Source organism: Corvus kubaryi, unplaced genomic scaffold (assembly GCF_017639235.1).
Source record: "Corvus kubaryi isolate FWS band 111438036 unplaced genomic scaffold, C.kubaryi_AGA036_p1.0 37384, whole genome shotgun sequence".
In the NCBI taxonomy this organism is placed as follows: Eukaryota; Metazoa; Chordata; class Aves; order Passeriformes; family Corvidae; genus Corvus; species Corvus kubaryi.
Window position 1 is genome coordinate 4,386,254 of NW_024581126.1, and position 20,562 is coordinate 4,406,815.

A 20,562-nucleotide genomic window follows, 5' to 3' on the forward strand; every position below is an offset into this window, starting at 1 on the left:
CACATTCCAGCGACGGTCCAGCTTCAACAAGTGCATCGCGCCCCTCCGCGGAGGCACCACTGCGGGGGGGGCCGGGCGCTGCCCGGCGCTGGCGGCCGAGGTGCCGTCAGGGAGGGGCGCGATGCACTTGTTGAAGCTGGACCGTCGCTGGAATGTGAAGCATGCAGGGCACCGTCACCGGGATCCGGTGCCACGGGCGCCTTCTCCTCTGCCTGTCCGGCTTCCACCACCCGCCGGGCGCGGGAAGCCCGCCGGGTGTCGCCGGGAGGGAAGGGAAGGCGGTGCAAAGAGGGAGTCCGGCGGCTTGAGGGGCTGAAGGTGTCGGTGCTTAGGAAAGAGCAGCGACTGGCCTCGACCCACCGGCTGTGGATTCGTATTGGGGGGTCAGACACGCCTTCACCCAGAAAAAAACTGGGGTTCAATGGTAAATTTGGTTGGCAGAGGTTTAATTAATACCTTGGAAACCTTGTCCTGTCCCACAGATTTTTTTTTTTTTTTCCGTAGGATTAAAAGCATGAGGTGTTACAGCTGTGAGCCATGCTTGCTTTTCTTGGTTGTTTTTAAGAGGTGCTGTTGGTGTCTTGGTCTGTACATTCCAGTTAAGATATGTCCTTTTCCCCTCAGTTTATTGTAGTTTGCTGTTCTGAGGTTATGCAAGATCAATAGTTATTACTTATTTATGTTTCTAGTAACACAGTTCTAATGAATGCAAAGAATCTATCCTGGCAATACATTTTTCTTCAGCCAGTATTTCTGTAATCTTTAATTCATGGTGATAAATAGATAAAATGAATTTCCTTGGTTGTCTGTAGATATGAGCAAAGGGCTGGATAATGAGCTGCCTGCTTGTGGGCAGGAGGAACTTTCACATCACTTTTTAATGGCTTTTTGGTCACAAAAGTGAAGACTTTGTTCTGTTTACACAAGGATGGCTGTCCCAAGTAAGAAAATTGTCATATTGCCTGGTCTTTGGTGTTGGGTAGTGTGTTCGTGTAAATCAAAGGCCCTGCTTACAAAGCTGTATTGCTGTCTGCAAGCCCTCAAGTGAACACTCAACCCCAGTGATGGCCCAGAGTTAGTGTGGGTATAGAAGAACATAAGCAGAGGGGATGCTCTTGGCTTCATGCATGCTGCAAATCCTGTAGTTTGGCATGTGAGAGGAGGTGGCAGCTGTCAGGGGGATGCTACGGCTTCCTGTGTGCAGAGTTCCAGGGCACTGGCTGTGTAAACAGACCCGGGGAAAGGGAGAAGACAGACAGTGATGTTCTGCAGGAATGAGTGCCATCCCTCCCCTGGGTCTCAGAGTAAAGCAACAACTCTGTTTCAACTCTAAAATATGTATTTTCTGCTGTAGTACTACCACTTAATGTTCAGCTTCACTGAACCTTGTCTGGGAAAACCCATTTGTAAGTAGTGTGCCTTCTGTTCATGTTGCAAGTGCTCTCTGGAACTGCAGGGTAGATCCTGTTATTATATGGCTGTGAAATCAGAGTAAACCAAGTCAGAAACATGAAGAACATTTATCTGAATAATCCAGATATAATGGTGGAAGAAGATGGGAAAGGACCTTTATCTTGAATGGAGTAAGACTAAACTGAAAAAAGTGTTACTTCAAGCAGCATGCTCTTAGGCACCAAGGCATTATGTTATAACAGTAGTGCTTGGGAAGTACTGCAGTATGCTGGAATACTACAAAATGTAGTGCACAGATGCAAAGGTTTTCAAAGACTCGTTAACATGTGAAAAAAATATAGGGGGGAAAAAAGGTTCTGTGCTTTTGCGTAAAAGCTTTGTATACATGATAGTGCTGAGCTGAAAGTGGCTGCGCTTAAAAGTCCTTGCAGTAGCTGTAGCACTTTGTGCAACTCTTACTCTGCTTTTTCTGTAAGGAAAACACAAGAAGCTGCATGTTTTGCTCAGATAATAATTCTCTGAGGGAGTGCACACATAAAAGCAGGTCACAAGAAACTGGGAAGTAGGAGACCCTCTCAACCCTTCTATGGGTAAGCACTGCATGAAGAGGAGAAACTACTGAGTGACTTGTGTAATAAGTATGGTCCTATTAAAAAAAAAAAAAGTTATTTCTCATACCTGCCTTCCTGGTTTGTATAAAAGGCTGAAAAGTTCTTCTAAGAATGCACCCCATGCCTACACTAGAAATCTCACATTAGGCATTGTGTGAATTGTTGGAGAACTAGAGAAGGATATGTGCTTTTAATAGGTTAATTGCTAACTTGTCTTGACCTGTTTTTAAGCACATGTTGTGAGCACTTGGTTCCTCCTAAACAGCTGAAACACTGCTTAATTGGGAAGCTCTCAATCATTTCTTAGATCAGTTCATGCACTGGCATTCTTGGTAATGCTTAGTTGTAAACATCCTTTAAAAGGAAGCTTTTAAGGGCACTGAAGCTAAGCTATTTTTGTGTGTTGCTGAAATGAAGTGTTAACCAATAACCTACTATCTTCAGTTCCAGTTGGGAAGGTTCTGTAACAACTCCTATATGCTGTGATACGTCATTAGGAAGCAGCACAGGTGTGTACTGAGTGAACTGCCTGATATATGAGTTGGGATGGGGCTGGTAGGCTATGTCCCCTGTCTGTCAACTTACAAATCTTACTGTTTCCTTATCCCTCTATTATTCAGTCTTATCTTTGACTGCAGGTTCTTTGAGGCAGAGACAGTCTTGCCTGTCTTCTCTTTCTGGTACCCAACAAGAACTCATCATTGCTTTTGTAATACAAACAATAAATAACAGATAACTGTGCAGTGCATACAGGCAACTCTGTCATGGTACCTTAAACTTGCATGTTATCAATTCCAGGTGCTGAGCAGTCCAGTGAAGAACACTGTTTGCAAGAGTTGTCCATGCAGAACAGGGCAAACAGTCTTATGTGTAAAGTGTAGGTGATCTGTAGGGTTAGGCTCAGCCTTTCCTCCTTTTCAACATTCAGGACCTAATTATCAGGCATCTGTAGACTGGTGGAGTTCAACTGCTATACCCAACAGCAACAATGAACATGAAACAGTCTGAAATACTGGAAATGCCATGGACATGTCTGACCAGGCAACAGTCTTACAAAGGACAAAAAAAGCCAACGTCATCTCAGGTACGATGTCTACCCTTTGTAACTAGTGAACAGAAGGTTGGCTGGGATGATACTGACCTGATGTGATTGTAATTCTTGGTAACACTGATACTAGTGGTAACAGAATGTCCCATTACAGCATAATTTAGGCATCGTGAATGGATACAGCTGTCTAAAGATGGGTATTATGCACACCCAGAGGAAGCAAAAGGAAACTTCATTTAGTGATTTTTCATGCTCTGCTGACAGCTGCCATAAGGCTGTAGCAGTTGTATACTTTCCTTGGTAAGAATATTGTATTTTTCAGAGAAGTCATTTTCTGAAACCAGTTAATTAGGACAGTTATTTCTGGCCGTGGCATTTGTAGAGAACAGAAGGCATGATTGTTCTTATATTTGTTTCTCTGAGTCCTTTGATCGACTAGAAACTCTCAATGCTTTACGCTATAAATTACCTCAATCCTTTGGCAGTTCATTTCTTTTCTTGTGTACTTGGTTAGGAAAATGCAGAAATCCTTGTGACTCAGCTACAGACTACTATAAATTATGAAGAAATGGGGGAGGGGGTCACATTTCACGTTAGGAAAGGCAATTCTAGGAGGATGGAAGGATACTGGTTGCTAAATTTGAGATCAGCATCTTACAGTATCTCAAAATCTGAGCAGCTACTGCCACCTAGAGATGGACGAACCACATAGGCTGCTCGGGCTGTCTCTGGCAAGGGAGCCTGCACCATTAAAATGAGTTAATCCCAGTCCTTACTCCACAGTTTAAATTTAGTATATGAGTGCAGATCTTTTTTAGCCCTGTAATTGATGATTACCTGTGAATCCTGTTCTAGCAATGCAGGTAGCTAAATTTTATACAGTCTTCCTTGTGTGGCTTAAATAGGTAAGCAAAGAACCATCACTTGTAGTAAATCTTTTGTTGATTTAATTTATACTACACCTAAAGAAGTATTTGCAAATCAAATTTATACAGGTTTTGCACAACTATTGCTCAGGCTTCATAGCCTTTGTAAAGCCTACACTAATAATATGCAATGTAGAATTAGTCCCTTAAGGATTTGAGTTGGGTTGAAGGTTTGTTCCCTATCCCATCTTTGAAGTCTCCTTGTTGGGGACTGTCCTTTAGTATATATTTGTTGGAATAGAAAAAAAATTTCTGATTTTCCCAGATGTATCAACTCCGCAGCCTTTAGATTGGTTTAACTAGGTTCAGAATTTTCTCAATTTAAAAATTAAGTATCAAAATTAAGTTGAATATGTAGCTATTTGTTGCTACCTCAAATCTAACAACATGAAATAAACTAGCTCGTTTTTTTGTTTTGTACATCAACCTGCTATAGCAGTTTCTTCCTCTGCATTTGAGGGAGAACCAGTGTTCCCTGCTTAATTTGTGAGGAACTGATTACAGAGGGAAACAGTGAGCCTTTTTACCCCCTGAATTCATAATCTCATGTTCAGTTATTTCTGTTTGACTCTTAGAGACACAGTATGTTTTGGGGCTTTTATAATAACTGCTAGCTCTCAGCTATCAAATGCCTAGTGGAATAAGAAAGGCAACACAACTAAACCTGGAGTTGATAACATCATCTCACAGAGCCCTGAAAATGCAATCCACTAGCTAATTGCACGTACTACATAACTTTCTAGGTGATGGCTTTTTAAATTTCCTAAGATATTTGAAGTCTGTCATTGTAAATTATATTGGGATAAGAGGTTAATCAAAAAGTTCTGAGGGAACAGAATTTTCCTGTGGGAAACTGAGGAGCTATGATTCAGGGATATTTGCCACAAGTCAGGAAGCAACTGCAAACTGCTTATATCAGAGTGCATGAGAGCTGTAATACCAAACTAGAGTTTCAAAAATTATCCTTGGCTCGGTGGAGTTCCACATCAGTCTCAGCCTTTCTGGTATGTGCGCTGAGTTACAAGTAGCATGAATGTAGCATAGAAGGAGGAATCTGGAAAAAAATTGAACTAGGCAAAACCTTGAGCAAAATGCTGTTATATGCTGTTTATTAGTTCAGCATGTAAAAGACTCGACCCAGAATCCTCTACTACGTACCTTTTAAAAGTGAGTTAAGCTTAATCTTGTGCTAATTCTAGTGCATATTGTGCCTTATCTAATGTAATCTAAACACTGTTTTCTTTAAACATAATGGCTCCTGGAGAAAAGCTGTTTCATCTAGATTAAGAAATTAAAGGTTATGATCTCTGGATTCCTTAGTCTGTTATGCCATTTACTTTTTAAGCTTGATGCAACATATAGAATCCATATGGTTTAGTTTATTCATCTTTACAATGGCCATGGTGCTCTCACTGAGTGTTCAGTATATGAGTCACTGAGAAGAAAAGAAATTAAATCTAAACTTTATTGAAAGGCTGGATTAGTAAAACCAACCTTTCCCCTTAGCCACAGCTGTCACTGTACCACAGAAGTGTATGGATATTGTTGGGATGAGTGACAGGACTTGTTCTGAAGTATTTCTAGGTAATTCTGCCTGCTGGCTGCCTCCATTAAGACTTGGATCTTCACTTGCTGTTTACATTCCTTCTGAGTTGATAATCCAGTTTGACTGAGCTGTAAATGCCGAGAGAAAAATGCTATTTGATAGAATTTGTACTGAGAGCCAGTGTGAGGAGGAAGCAAATTCAATAACAAGTTCAAGCTGGCAAGAGTGACTTAACCAGAACCCATGCCAGGAAACTGTGGTGAGCTATGACTGTCCTTCTGAACATCATGACCACCCTTTATCTTTATAATGGGTTGAACCAAAACTAGAAATAAACACATCTGAAGTTTCTCATTTTTGCTTTCCCAGATATAAACACTACCGTTTATGTCAATGTCATGATTTTTTTTGTTGTTGCCAGCTTATGTCTTGTAGACTGGTGAAGGATTGTTTTTATTTTATGGGAGGCAAAGAGGGATGCTTCACATGTCATTACAGCAGCAGAGTACTTACTGGTGTGGCATTGGCAAATTGGTGCCAATTAAAGGTGCAAGGAGAAGAAGCAGGTGCTTCTTTGCATCTTCTCACAGACATACAAACTTTTTGATTAGCAAGAGGATATCTGAAAATGAGTTTTCCCTTTAAAAGTTAATGATTGGCACAGGAATTTAAAACAAGGAATAAAGCTGCCTTCCTTGAAAGACTCATTTAAGTCCTTTTCTCTCTTGATTTTGCACTAATGCTAGATTTCTGCTATCCCCTGTGCAAAACTTTTTTTGCCACTGCAACTGCAAAAGTAGGAGGAATGTCACCAATGAACAAGGTTGTTGAAAAAGAATAAGTGAGTCAATTCCACATGCCTCCATTAAAAAAAAAAAAAAGGCAAAAATAATGTTTAAGAAGTTAGTTAGAAGTCTAAGCCTCCAAAGAAGTCTACCTTTGAGATTGACAAACATCTTGAAGTCCATAAGCCTCAAGCATGAAGTCATATCACCTAGTTCTTAATCAATTTTGTTCAACATGGAAATGGTTGTATATTTTTTAACCTTCTCTGATTCCTGTAACTGTTAGGAAACTTACAGACTCTTATGCTTGGAAATCATTTCCCCTGCTTTTAGCTAATGGAAGGACAGGTATGCAATGAGACCTAGAAAACACAGTGAATAACTTCCATGTCTACTTTAAATTCAACACTTTGGAGCGAGTCTTCAGTCGCAAAGCACCACCAGACCTGTTAGTATTCAAATTGCGCTTAGAAATGCTAGAAAATGACTACAGGGGAACTGCTGATACTCTGCGTATCTTGTAATTTGTCATGTTCATGCGTATGTAAAAAACATGACCTGCAGTTTTTAAGGACAGTCTTGAGCCATTGGTATTTTAACATAAAGATGGCTCTGTGGAGATGCATTGGAAAAAAAGATGACCAGAACTCAGTCATCCTTTTTCCTTTTATTGTTTTGATGGCGATGGTGCTGCTACCCATATTACAAGTAGGTATAGCCTTGCTCTTCTCCATTTTATCCAAGTTAAGGATGACCCTTGGTACCTGGAAAGCTGCCTGATTTGTGTTTGTCAGGCTGGTAAATACCTACTTGTGCAATAGTACTTCTTTATGGGAATAGGTCTTTCCCGAATTTCGTAACAAGTTTGCTGCAGGTAAAAGCAGACTCTGGTCTGGATGAGGTACAAACTTGTGCTGCATTTCAAATCAAACTTAGAGGTTTTAATGGTGAAGAATATTTGTATTTTAACATTAGTTTTGTTTTCCTTGTTGCTCTTTGTTATGTAGTGGTTGAGCCCACAAATTGGAAGCATGAGGCTAAAAGCTGAAGAATGAAAGAAGAAACGAAAAGCCATATGGCAATAGCAGGAGTTCCTGCCAGCCCACCTTTAGGCTCGTGACAGCATGCCCTATAGTTAACCTACAGTCAGGAACTAATTAATGACACAGATGGAAGTGAGCTAGCATATGTATTCAAAGTAATACCCCTAAGGTTTTAATCAGCATCTTTCTGTGGTAGACATCTAAATTGCCATGGAGAGATTTGCAAAATATGTGTAGGATACACACGGTAAAGACAGTTTTGTGTAGTGGCTGAACTGAGGGATTCTGAGCAAGAACTCCCCTGTTCTCCTCTGGTTCAGCAGTGATTTGCTGTGCAGTCTAGGGTAAAATGTTTAACATACTTGTGGGCTTTAGGCTACCCAGGGGGAAAACATGGTTTCTGATGTGGTTCCTCCTCACCTAAGCATGTTGCAAACGATTGCAAAGCATTTTGGAGGCTTTGATAGCATGGTCTCCAAAAAGTGTTGTACAATTGGAGAGTCATAGCAGCTTAAGTACCAGATTTCTTAGCTTTTGCAACCTCTTTTCCTCTCCATAACTACTAATAATCTCTGGTAAGACAGCTTTGCTTTTGATTTTGAATAAGATGGTGACTTCTAGCTAGTCTGTTATGCTGTAGAGGTATTGGAAAGGGAGAATACTTAGCTGTTTCCAAGACTAATTGTGTAATTTAATGTTTCTTGCTTTAACTTTCTCTTTCCTCCCCCACCCCCAGCTATTAGAAGAGAAGCTGTCCTTCCCTGCAGCATAGTAGGATCTGCTTACATGAAGGGACAGGTATTGAAGTTTTTCTAGAGACGTGTTTATTTAATGACTGAAATCTCATATAGAAACCTACCCTTTGGAGCTTAAGGGCTCTTACAGTGAGAACAGTGCTTTGCTGGCAGCAAAGCCACTTTCTTCAGTGGGGGGCTGTGCATGAAACAGGACACCCAAGTGAGAAACATTAGGTGGTGTTGGGCTGGATTTTGCATGCTTCTTGTTATAGACATGTCTGGGCTGTTTGTGTGTTTATATCAGTGAGGGAAGAGAGGAGCTAGCCTGCACACCTAGAAAGCTTTTTTCCTTCCTCTTTAAACTGTATTACCAAATATGCGTGTATTCCTCAGGAGTCCTGAGGAAGCTGTTTTGCTGAAACCTGTCACATTTTGTTCTGATACAGCTATTAGCTATAGTTTAGGTTGTGACCCCATCTGATTTTCTGACCACATAAATACTGGGTCACCTTTGCAACTGATACAAATCTATGAACAGAACACTGTGGATTTATACCAGGCAGTGACTGTGTCCACCAGAATTAGGTCCACTGGAACTTACTGCTTCAAGGAACTTCAGTAATTTTTGTGGAAATAATTCCCCATGATGCCACAATCTGTTGTATCTGGTGGCAAGTATGAAAAGTCAGGAACCATATAACTTCATTTTTAATTAGGGAAGGGAAGGTCCTAATATCCATGTAATTCACAGAAATCACAGTGTAACACTCCTTGGTGAAAGAAATTACGCCATTATACAATTGGGAGAAGGCAGGAGTTGGATAAATTATTTTTTCCTGTAAGACTGCAGGGGCTTTTTTTTTCCTATTTGTTCCATTAAATGTTTGTACCTTGAGCAGTACAACTAATGAAGCTTGTTTTCAAACCCTTGCATCTTTGCCAGATGTACTCCTTACTCCTTCTTGTGATTCCAAACCCTTTCCCTTTATGGAGCTTGTGGAATGAAACCAAAGATACAAAAAAAGTGTTGTAAGTCCATAAGTCTACTGATGTTTACCTAAGGATGGAGGAGGAGAGGAGCTTATTTGGGTCAGTCGCATGCTGGTTATGCAATGTGACCCTGTGTATCCCTCTATTGAATCTGGTTGAAGTTGGCCCCCAGACTTAAAATAGATTAGGGATAGAGTACCAGCCATAGCAAGTGCAAAAGTCTTGTTTCAGCATGAAACCACTTAGAAGGTGGGAAAAAAAAAAAAAGCTGACATCTATAATGCTTTGAAATCTGTGGTAAGCTGCATTGTCGTTATAAAATATCAGTGGTAAAAGAGCACTTCTTGCCAAAGTGTTTTCAATACAGTTGTGTTAACATACTGACATAATTTTCCAATAGTGTTATCTCCAAAGATAAAGCTGTTGTCACAGCAAGAGACATGCAGGGCTGACTGCCCAGTGAATTGGATTAGACTCCCAATGAGCATATCCTTATACAAAGTTCTCATTACTCCGTTAACGTTGATTGAGGTGACTTTGCAAACCTACAGATTTCTGCTTCTGCTTTGGTTCTGCTCCCATGTAACTTAGGACTTGAATACTCCCAGTGGAAGCTTTTATTCTTTGCCCTGTGTACGGAAATTATTTCCGTGAAGATGCTGTGCTGACAGCTGGACTGAGCATGTGTCAAGAAAAATCCACACACAAGGGCAGACAGCCAAAAGATGATTGAAACACCACTGGCAAATGCAGGAGTATTGTTAATACCTGTCAGGGCTCTTACAACAAGCATTTCTGGTTTCTGGTTCATGCACATCACAATGTACTAATCTGCTGCATTTCAAGTACTGGCTATGGCTAAAAGTAAGGTATTCTCTTACAGCAATGCCACATACAGTCAGGGTCTTGGCAAAGGTAAGAGTCTTGCAACAAGCAGGTGTAGCCCTTGCTCTCCTCCCCTCACCCTCTTGAAAACACTGCCTGCCCAAACCGCTGGTAACTGCACCGTCTGATTATGCTTTTTAACTATTGCTTTTCCTTGGCAAATCTTCACTTATGTTCCTGTTGAGTGCATAATGTTCTATAGGTCCTAAGGAAGCTGCCATTTACAGCAGAACTGATGCATGTGTGTGATGCTTTACATGCTGTTCAGTAGTTTATAGGCAGTCTGTGAGATCCAGCCTCAACTGGTGCAGGAACTTCTGGGTTGTTCCAGGGCTGCTGGACACATGTCACTGTTCAAGGGATCCAGCTCGTACTAGATTGCACGCAACATGATCTGTTCCTGCTTTTGGGTGCCAATTATCCTTTACTTCAGTGTGAGCTTCATGTGTGTACTTGGCAGAATAGCTTAGTCCTGTGATGATTCAGTGCAGTGTTTCATACCAAAGAACCATAGTGAAATGGAAGACAAACCACAGATGCTGCTCAAAGGTCTGAGGTTCTGCCTTACTGTTGTTTTGCACACAGGTTGAATTAGCATTTTATAAAGCTCTAGTGGCTATTGAAGCAAATTATTTCAGAGAACTGTAATTATCTGCCCCCATGGAGGAACCAGATAGTATCTTGACATGGAGTAATTACTTAATGGATTGGTTTCAGGAGTTTCATGGGGGGGGTGGGGGGAGGGCGGCGGGAGTATGTACTCTATTCTATAGGTGAGCCTTCCTTTCACAGAGGTTGCTTTAATGTTATTTCTGAATGACCACAGTAATGGCATGAACATACCTTGACGTATACGCTAAAAAGATTCAGGCAGTTTTATGAAGTCAGTTTTGAAATTGGCATTTGCTAATGCACAGGTTTTGGGGTTAGAAGTATCATCCCTACTGTACAGTATTTCTGATATGGCAATAGAAGTGCAGCATGTTACTCTACCCATGATATTTTGAAAAGCAGAAATAAACCTGTTGGTAGTGCTTTTATTTGTGGAGGACATTCATTGCATATCTTGGGATTTCAACATGAAATTTTGGGGAAAACTGTTGTGGTGAAGCATACTGTGTTTGATATGAATGGTAGCACACACACAAGCTCCTTTGGGAGCTAAGTTTCTTTGTTTGCACGGGAAGTTGTGATTCCAGCTGTAGTTTGAGTGCCCTGAGTGTGGTATGCTGTATGAACAGCTGGAAAGGCAGTAAGTGTGTCACTAGTTCAACAATCAGTTCCGATTATCAAAGTATAAAAATAGTGCACATCTCTTCTAAAGATATTGTCTCTCTGAAAATCTGTGATACCATCTGTGAATCTGGTCTGCTATTTCTTCACTTGTACATACTGTCAAAACTCATCTTTCCTGTTTACTGGTATGGGCAGACTGGGTCTGAGATCTGTCCAACAGAGAACCTGCTGGGAACACCTTGTAGTCCTGAACTTAGCCAATTTAAGTATAATATAAGCATGTTTACAATGAGTCTGTTCTGCACCCATTAAAGCAACTGAATTCCCACTCAGAGCTTTGAAGCAGGCTGTTTGAGTGTCTAGAAAGGTGTGAGCAAAGTTTGTAGGAAACTGTGATACACAGCTCTGTGAAAGATCAGGACTGTGATGTCATGGCATTATTATTTTGCCATTATTTTCTTTGGGTTCTTTCTCACCTCTGGTGAGAGGAAGAAGCTGTGATTTCTGTATGTATTGGGGAGAGAGTCCGATAAAACCTTGGAACCCCACCAAAAATGCCTTTTAGTGCTTTAGACAGATGCATGATTTCCAGAGCCATTGCTGGCGTTTCTTTGCTCTCAGAAGCTGTACCTCAGACAACATTCAGCAACATAAGATAAAAGCAAATTTCTCATGCTAAAAGTTGTAGTTAAAGCTAACACTACTTGTAACTTTGCTTGCTGTTTATCTTGGGCTTCAAAATACTTCATAGTCTCGGCTATCTCTGCCATTAAGACTAAGTAGATTTCATTACCTCAGGGAAAACCAACATGAGAATAAAAATGAAATAGGTTTATTCTTTCTGACGTGAAGCAACAGCTTACAAGAATACAAATTGGATATGGGTGTGCATGTATATCTATTGGGGAGTGGGTGCTTTATTTGCAGTAATAAAAAATAATTATATAGTTTGCTGCATAAATAGCCTCAAGGATAACTAGAGTGTGTCAGACATCCAGTTATCCTTGTGATAAAGGTTAATACTATTTGTTCGCAGTACATTTAGTCTTTGCAAATCATGTGCTGACATGCATCCCATTTTGATATCTGTTCACACACTCTGGTAATGATGCATAAAGCAGAAACTCATGCCTGTGGCATTCAGTAGTATTTACTAAATTGAACTTTTGTGTAAAGATCTTAGAAAATGGCAAGGCACAAAACGAATGTCACTTGCTGCTAATTTTATCTTCCTCCACACACTCCTTTCTGGAGAATAAAGCATGAATCTATTCACTACTGAAAGTTACTTCAACTCGCATGGCACATATCGGGATGCAGAAAAGTAAGTACATGTTCTCAGCTGTTCCTTGGGTCTGTCTGCTGGAAATGCAACCTGTTAAGCTACTGGATTTCTGTTTAAAATAACTAAAAGTAATGAAATAAAACAATTAACTGGTGAATCCTCATTAAATACAAATACTGAAATAAATAGTACAGCAAGGTAATTGACTGCATATGTAAACTAGCTGTAGATAATTGACATAACCTTCATTTAATGAGCCTCCTTCCCATTAGTGGAGATGACTGCCACAATTGTGTCCTTATTCTAGCTGTAATTTTATGGACTTTATTGCAGTACGAAGTAGGTAATGTCTTCCTGAGATCCGATCTTCTGGGTGACCTCTTTTTCATTGCTACAGCTTCACTCTGCTGCATGAAAGCAGAAGAGGCATTCTTGCGGCCATGAGAATGGATGGTGTTCACGAAGCTGGTCTCAAACGTGATTTCTGACAGACACGTCTCATGTCCTGAGGGAATAGGTTAAGGCTTGCTCTCAGGGAGGCTAGTGTATATCTATGTTGTACAAGTTAGTGAGTGTACAGTGTATGGGACAACAATTGGACCAAAACTTCTTCTCCTAGAAAGGTCTTCAATCTTTTATGTCCAGAGATATGGCTGAACAGGAGTCCAAAAGGGTTGCAGCCTTTACTTGTTGTTCCTAGAAGGTGTGGAGTAGAGACCTGAACCTTCTACAACTGAGAAGGGAGGGAATGAGTGTATTATAGGACTACACATGCTGGAACATCAGTGATTTTTTTTTTTTTTTTTTTTTTTTTTTTTTAACTGTATGTTTCTGTATGCATATCTTACTACAGCTAGTCATGGCTACTCTGTTTGTCTGGTATTCAGTTGTATTGATACCCTCAGAACGTGCATTATCAACCAGGTTGCTGCAGTTAAGAAAAACTCAGCACTGGTGAGCCTCCATGGGAAATAGTTTCTCAGTCTACCAGGGTAGCCTCAGGCATAGATGTACATAGAAATGCTGGGGCATCTCCGTGCAAGGTCTCATAGTGGTGGATATGCCCAGCACAGAAAGGGTCAATACCTTGCTCGGTAGTAACAGGCTAGGAAAATAGGAAAATAGTTTTCTCCCATGTTCCCAGCCCAGTTCCTCTTCCACACAGGGTGTCACACTGACTGGCTCATAATCAGAAGGATGTATAATAATATGTTAAGGTTTGGTGCTTACAAGACACTTATTGTAACAGGACAGGCAATACCTTTAATCTTTGCAATATAATGAAGATTTGGTAGTTGGGGAACAGAGAGGAAAAGGACTGGAGGCTGCCATCCAAAGTGTTTCCAATGACAGTATTGGTGCTACATTGGGATATTAGTCCTGCCTCACTAAGAAAGAGATGAACCATGCATTCATGTGTCAGTTCAACAATAGCTGAAAGGTTGTGTGATTCTACCCATGAAGTGAGATATCTTATTCTGCTATAGCATGTTAAACTAGTTGATTTTGAGCAACTGCTAATAAAAACTGCTACGGTATCTAAAATGAAGATAATTCCCCGGTGATAAAATATTACATCCTTATATTAAATCACTTGATATAATCTTGCTGCCAAAGATAAGGACTGTGTATAGTGTTCATGTCACTGTCAAGAAAGAGAGAAGAATGTTTTTACATCCTGCTTCTGGAGTTCAGCTTAGTCTGGGACTCATTTGCAGAGTAGTAGATGTTTGATCTGTGGTTGCTTGCTGGCAATATTCCTTGTATCTGTGCTGTTAAAGCTTACTTTGACATACTCTTCTACAGTTATAAATGGGAGGAAGAGGATTGGCTTTTAAACAGATATGTTTTCTTGTGTATCATCAGTATGTTACGTGGGTAATGCCTGTCTAAAAAATGCTGGTTTTCAGAGTCCAGTTGTACACAATTTCTTGCCATCCCAGATAATAGTGGTGGTTGTGTCATTAGATGGGATGTAAATTGATCAAACTTGACAGCAGTTTCCTTGCTAAATGGAAGGCAGAATTGATTAAGGAAGATTTAATGTGATATATAAAGTACTGTTAATCTGGTTACCAACCAGCTATTGGTGGAGGATGCTGAGGGCTTATCAAAGTCAATCTGTCCTCTGTTGTCTTCCTTTGAAGAAAAGCGCCCACATGAGTGAAGTTGCACAGCCACTATTTTGTTTTCACATCCCTGAGAGGTAAACAGCCCAATGACAGTACCAAAGGATGTGGCCTGGTCCAGGGATTCTTCTCCTTTTTTCACCTATCTAACTTGAAAAGCAACTGATCAACTCCAGCTGGTGTGCTTATCTGATGGGTGCAAACTTCTCCCTGTTCTGTGCTTGTCTTGGTGCCTCTCATGCCCTCTTTCTTTTGCTCTGGAAGGCGTCTTGGGGGGCCTATGTGCTCAGAGTCCACCAGAGTCAAGAACTGGCCAGGACCTCTGGGCACTGCTTCAATAAAAATAACAGGAACTTGGTTAGGAGCCAGAAGATCTGTTTTCTCTTCACTGCTCTGGTGGCCACAAAGTGTGATGTGGGTGCTTGGGGTTCTTTTCATTTTAGATTTTGTATTAAACAATTCTCTGAAAAGAGAGTATATAAATATTATTTTTTTTGTTCCACTGGCTCTGCATTTGTATGTTAGCTGAGCCACCCATTTTCAAGACTAGTTGTCTTGTCTCTCATTTGATAAAGGAAGACTAGCAATCTTTTTCCTTGTTTTGTAAATCACCTCTGGAATGCCTCTTTTCCTCCCCTTGAGGAAGAAATCTGATACTCCCTGTAGAATGTTTTAAAAATCCCAACATGAAAAAAACTGCAAAATATTAATGTTCTGCATTGCTAGAGCAAACACTATTCTCCTGTGAGTCATAGATGTCACGTTTGTTTAATCTTAGTAAATCTATGCCACAACAACACTATTAAACAGGAAGAGAGATGGAGGGATGAAGGAAGAGTTGTGCTGGGTTAGAAAGGATTCTTGGCGAAAATCTTGTTTTGTGGGGGCCTGGAGATGAGGGGAGCATGGACATAAACCTGAACACTTCCCACCCTGCCTTCATTAAGTACTTTAAGACCTACATTTTGGGCATTGCCTTTCTAGTACACATTTCATTTTATTTGTATGTTTTATGATAAATTGTCTTTCCGTGTTAAGTCATAAGAGTACTAGATTCCCACAGCATTTTTGCAGAAGATAAAGTAAGTCTTTTCACACAGCACCCTGTTGGCAAACAGAAATAGCATTTACTCCAATGAGTGTTGCCAAGTATGAGGTACTTCCAAATGAACTTCAAAAGCTCTGAAACATGCATTAGCTGCTTTTTCAAAAATGTGAACAATGCCATTGCTTTCTAGCAAACAGAACTGGTGAGAACAGGGATCAAAAGATGAAAAAATAACAACTGGATGTGATAGATGTTGTAGTGGTGCTTTGGATCAGACAAAAAGCATAGCTCTCTGTCACTGCAGGATTTGGGGGGAGGTTCTTGTAACAGGACTTAAAGTATCTACTCTGCACTGAGATAGTGCAAGAGGAAACAACTTCTACCCTGAGGAGACTTAGCAAAGCGCTTGGGAAGGAGTTCATATGAGCTCCAAGCGGTTGGGAGTCCTGATAGGAGTGAGTTGTGCTGATTCCAAGCCTGGTGAGGAATTTCCTTACCAGCACTCCTTTCTGGTGCTACCCCTCCTCTCTCATTGAGGGCAGAAATAAGCATACACATAAACATCAAAGCATGACCCTTAACATGTGCCAGAATTTGGGGCAGAATGTGAGAGAAACAGGCAAACTGCTGTGTTTCAGTATGGCAGATGACCTGGTTGTGCTGGGTTTCATGATGGCCTCTGGGCTCTAATTAGGCATAAATAAATGCTTTGCCCACCTGAGAACAGGTGGTGTGGGGCCCTGGAAAAGTAAAAAACAGTGGTTCTGCTACTGTCACTTCAGTATAGCTCTTACCAGCTCTGTAATCCAGCATGTCCTTTCCGTGCTGTTCACATGATGCAAGCTATCTGTCCAGCTCAAGCTTAGTAAACTGTTCCAGGCCATTTTCTTGTTCTTTGTTTATGTATATATATACCTTCTACATTTAGATGAGAAACTGACCTGCTGAGACCTCAAAATTATAGGGCTTCTTTCTATGTTTTGAAGATTACTTTCAAAATACAAATGTAGTTTATCCTGGTGCTGCTCAGTTTTTTTGTGGGCAGAATGACGAACTATTATTTGCCATAAAGAGATCTTCAAAATCAAGTATTTACATTTGCACTTGAAATGGAAGTTTTGGCTTTCACAGCTGTGAAGCTGTCTTTTACTGCTGAAATGTTGCATTGCTAAATAGCAGTTCTGCTTTTGCTGTTACTTGAAATAGGTGTAATTGGTCAATAAATAAGGATTCTGCATAGCATCTAATATAATACTTGCTACAGAGAGGTTTTAGCATGTAAGAACAGACTTGCTGGGATCAATGTTGCCTGTGCTGCAGCATACGTTTTTTCTGAAACTCTAAATGAAAGAACACCCTTTTAAAAGAGGATGCTTTATCACTGGTAATGAGTTGCAACTGCATGCAGCACATGTCTGTAGAAAATACATAGTCTTGTGACAACTTGGGTGAATTTTTATTACTCCAAATCTTGTAAGTTAATTTATTTTTCTTGGTTTTAACAGTTCCACCAAGTGAGAAGAGTGATGACCATCCTTTTCTTTACTATGGTTATCTCATACTTCACTTGCATGAAAGCTGCCCCAATGAAAGAAGCTAGTCTAAGAGGACAAGGCAGCTTGGCTTACCCAGGTCTTCGGACCCACGGGACTCTTGAGAGCCTAAATGGGCCCAGTGCTGGTTCAAGAGGACTGACATCGTTGGCAGATACTTTTGAACATGTCATAGAGGAGCTTCTAGATGAGGACCAGGACATCCAGCCCAGTGAGGGAAACAAGGATGCAGACTTGTATACATCCCGAGTCATGCTAAGCAGTCAAGTGCCTTTGGAACCCCCACTGCTCTTTCTGCTCGAGGAGTACAAAAACTACTTGGATGCTGCAAACATGTCCATGAGAGTCCGGCGCCACTCTGATCCAGCTCGCCGTGGGGAACTGAGTGTATGTGACAGCACGAGTGAGTGGGTGACAGCAGCAGAGAAAAAGACTGCAGTGGACATGTCTGGGGCAACTGTCACAGTCCTGGAAAAAGTTCCAGTACCCAAAGGCCAGCTGAAGCAATACTTCTATGAGACCAAATGCAACCCTAAGGGGTACACAAAGGAGGGCTGCAGGGGCATAGACAAGAGGCATTGGAACTCCCAGTGCCGAACTACCCAGTCTTACGTGAGAGCTCTCACCATGGATAATAAAAAGAGAGTTGGCTGGCGCTTTATAAGGATAGACACTTCTTGTGTATGTACGTTAACCATTAAAAGGGGAAGATAGTGGATTCATGTTGTATAGATTATATTGAGACAAAATTATCTATTTGTATATATACATAACAGGGTAAATTATTCGGTAAAAATAATTTTATGGACTGCATGTATGACTGAAGTTTATACAGTACAGTGGTTACACAGTCTATTTATTGAACATATCCATGACCAGAAGGGGAACAAAAGTCATTTGCGCACAAGTTTAAACAAACAAACAAAAAAAAAAAAAAAAAAAGAGAAAATCAAGCAAACAAAAAAGTCTGCATTACATTCCTCCATAACATTGTGGTTTGTCGCCGTTGCCAAGAATTGAAAATATAAAAAATTTTTTAAAAAAAAAGGATAAAATTGCATGCTGCTTCAATTGTGAATTAATGATAAACTGTCCTCTTTCAGAAAAATAAATTGAACCAAAACATTCTGTTTACATTTTAAACAGTAAGTATCTTTAGTCTGTTAGTATATATGTTTACTGCTTCTAACTTCTGATAGCGTTGAAATTAAAACAATGTCAAGGTGCTGTTGTCATAGTTTTACTGTTTCTCTTTTACTTTTGAACTCCCATCAGATTGAAAAAGAAAAAGATCATTACCTTATTCTGGATTAGAAACAAATTTGGTTTTTGTATGTTGTGAAGGTGTTTGCAATAGCAGTCCAACTACTGACAAAAAATAATAAAAAGAGGCAACTGAAAAAGAATGGTGATGTTCCACTTCACATTGTTGAACTTCAGGCTTAAAGACAACACTTATTTAACTGTATAACAACATGCTTTTTTGGTTGTTGGGGGGGGATGCTGTTGTTGGGGGTTTTTTTGGTTTTTCTTTTTCAATTTTCAGTCTTTTGAGACATGCATTTGCTTATACCATGTTTGCATGTGTTTGAAATTTTTTTTTCCCCCTTTTCTCCCTCTGGAGGGACATTGGTTGTGATCTTTAAGTATTTCACTTACCATAGAACTGGAGCTTGTCATATAGAGAATATTCTATAATGTTGAGAGCAATGATTTTCATATAATAAAAGACTGTGCTTGGATCAAATGTCTTGGTGAAGCACGGTGAGAGTGTCACTAGAAAAAGGGTCTAGAGAAGATGATGGTGGATCTGAAATCAGATTGGTTGTGGGACTTTATAGCTCAGCCAGTTTGGGAACAAATAACAGTGATTTGGGTTGACTGAGGCTATCCCAATTGCAGTCATTACTGAACATGGTCCTGTGCATTATGTTAGAGAGCGAGAGCTTGGCCATGTACATGGATGCCCTTCCCCTCCACAGCGTGCCAGTGGCCCCAGGCCTGCAAAGCTGGTGGGCATTTCTGCCTGAAGGAGCCCTGGAAACTGTCTTGGGAATGAGACAGAAAGGAGCCCTGCCTCTAGTAGAAAGCAGTTAGCATTGTGTTCATGTGGCTCTGCCTCTGCTGTCAGACTTATTTTATGAAACAAATATTGACACTAAAAAACCACTCTTGAAGTAAATGAAGAGCAAGCGCTGGAGGAGTTGGCTTAACTTGCTTAGGTTCTGAGAGACATGTTTAGCTCTGCATTCCCTGACAGAAGTATTGCTAAAAAGGCAGGTTGTAAGGCTGGGAGCTCTGCATAGCACTTGCACTGGCTACAGTGGGCTGAGAACAGAAATAGCTTGTTAGTAAGCTCACTGAAGGCTGATGCTATATTTGTAATTCCCATAGACAAGAAAAAAAGTAGCTGAACAAGTAGGAAAATACTGCAAAATATAATCTGCTTCTGAATGCTGCAGAATCTGTGTTTATTAAAACCTTGACTGGGCAAAGCTTACTGAAATATGTTGCCCTCAGTAATGCTCTTTGAAGAGCATATTTAGCACTGATTTTATGTCATCACTGGTAGAAACCCATGCTAGAAGCTAACAGACACTTTCACATTAGTGATTTCTTCTACTTCAGGTAGAAGGGCAGCCCCTTCCTGAGAATAACTGGCTGTCGAAGTGCCAGTGGCTTTGGCCATGTGCACACTGGACTGTGAATGAGGAGGGTTGTGTGACCCACCTGAATTTCAAAGTTCAGCCTTCCCCGTCGATTGCTGATGGGGATTTCCCACACAGGAGAAAAAAAAAAAAAAAAACAACAAAAAACCCAGAAACAAACCCAAACCTTACTGATATTATCAAAACTTCATCTACGATATTCTTCGTGCAAATTAAATCATAGAATCAAAGAATGTTTTGTGTTGGAAGGGACCTTAAAGATCATTTATATCATGGGCAAGTACACCTTCCACTAGACCATTTCATTCCCCTGGGTCCAGTACCTGTGTGTGTATTGTAATTTGCATTTAGTAAACCCAACATGAGTCAGGAGCTATTCTCAGCAATACTCCTAATCTGCAGCGGAGGGGTATAATGTTGGCTCCTCTCAAAACAAGGGTTGGTTGCTTTTAAGGAAAGGATGATGCTCATGTGGGAATAACAAATCAGTCATCTAGACTGGAAAAAAAAGATAGCTAGGATCTGACAGTAGTCTAATTCAGATACAGGAATAAAATAACTACTAGTTCAAAGAAATTGAATTTCCAAAAGAGAAGTGTTAATGCATAAATCATGCTAGAAATAAAGTTCCTTACTTCCCAAAGTTAACTATGACTGT

The 20,562-nt window shown here is 40.5% G+C and overlaps 1 protein-coding gene across 2 annotated transcripts in view; it reads left to right on the top strand.

Moving 5' to 3' along the window:
- The window catches only part of BDNF (brain derived neurotrophic factor), a 20,764-nt gene extending 711 nt beyond the window's left edge, over positions 1-20,053 (top strand). The window contains exons 1-2 of one of the 2 annotated variants that reach the window (XM_042035645.1): positions 127-424; positions 17,188-20,053. In XM_042035645.1, the coding sequence (XP_041891579.1) occupies positions 422-424; positions 17,188-17,949 (765 nt within the window). In that variant the 5' untranslated portion in view covers positions 127-421 and the 3' untranslated portion in view covers positions 17,950-20,053. Of the gene's footprint in view, positions 1-126; positions 425-17,187 lie in introns of those variants that run through there. The other variant, XM_042035646.1, reaches the window with a different exon arrangement.
- The last annotated feature ends 509 nt before the right edge of the window (positions 20,054-20,562 follow it).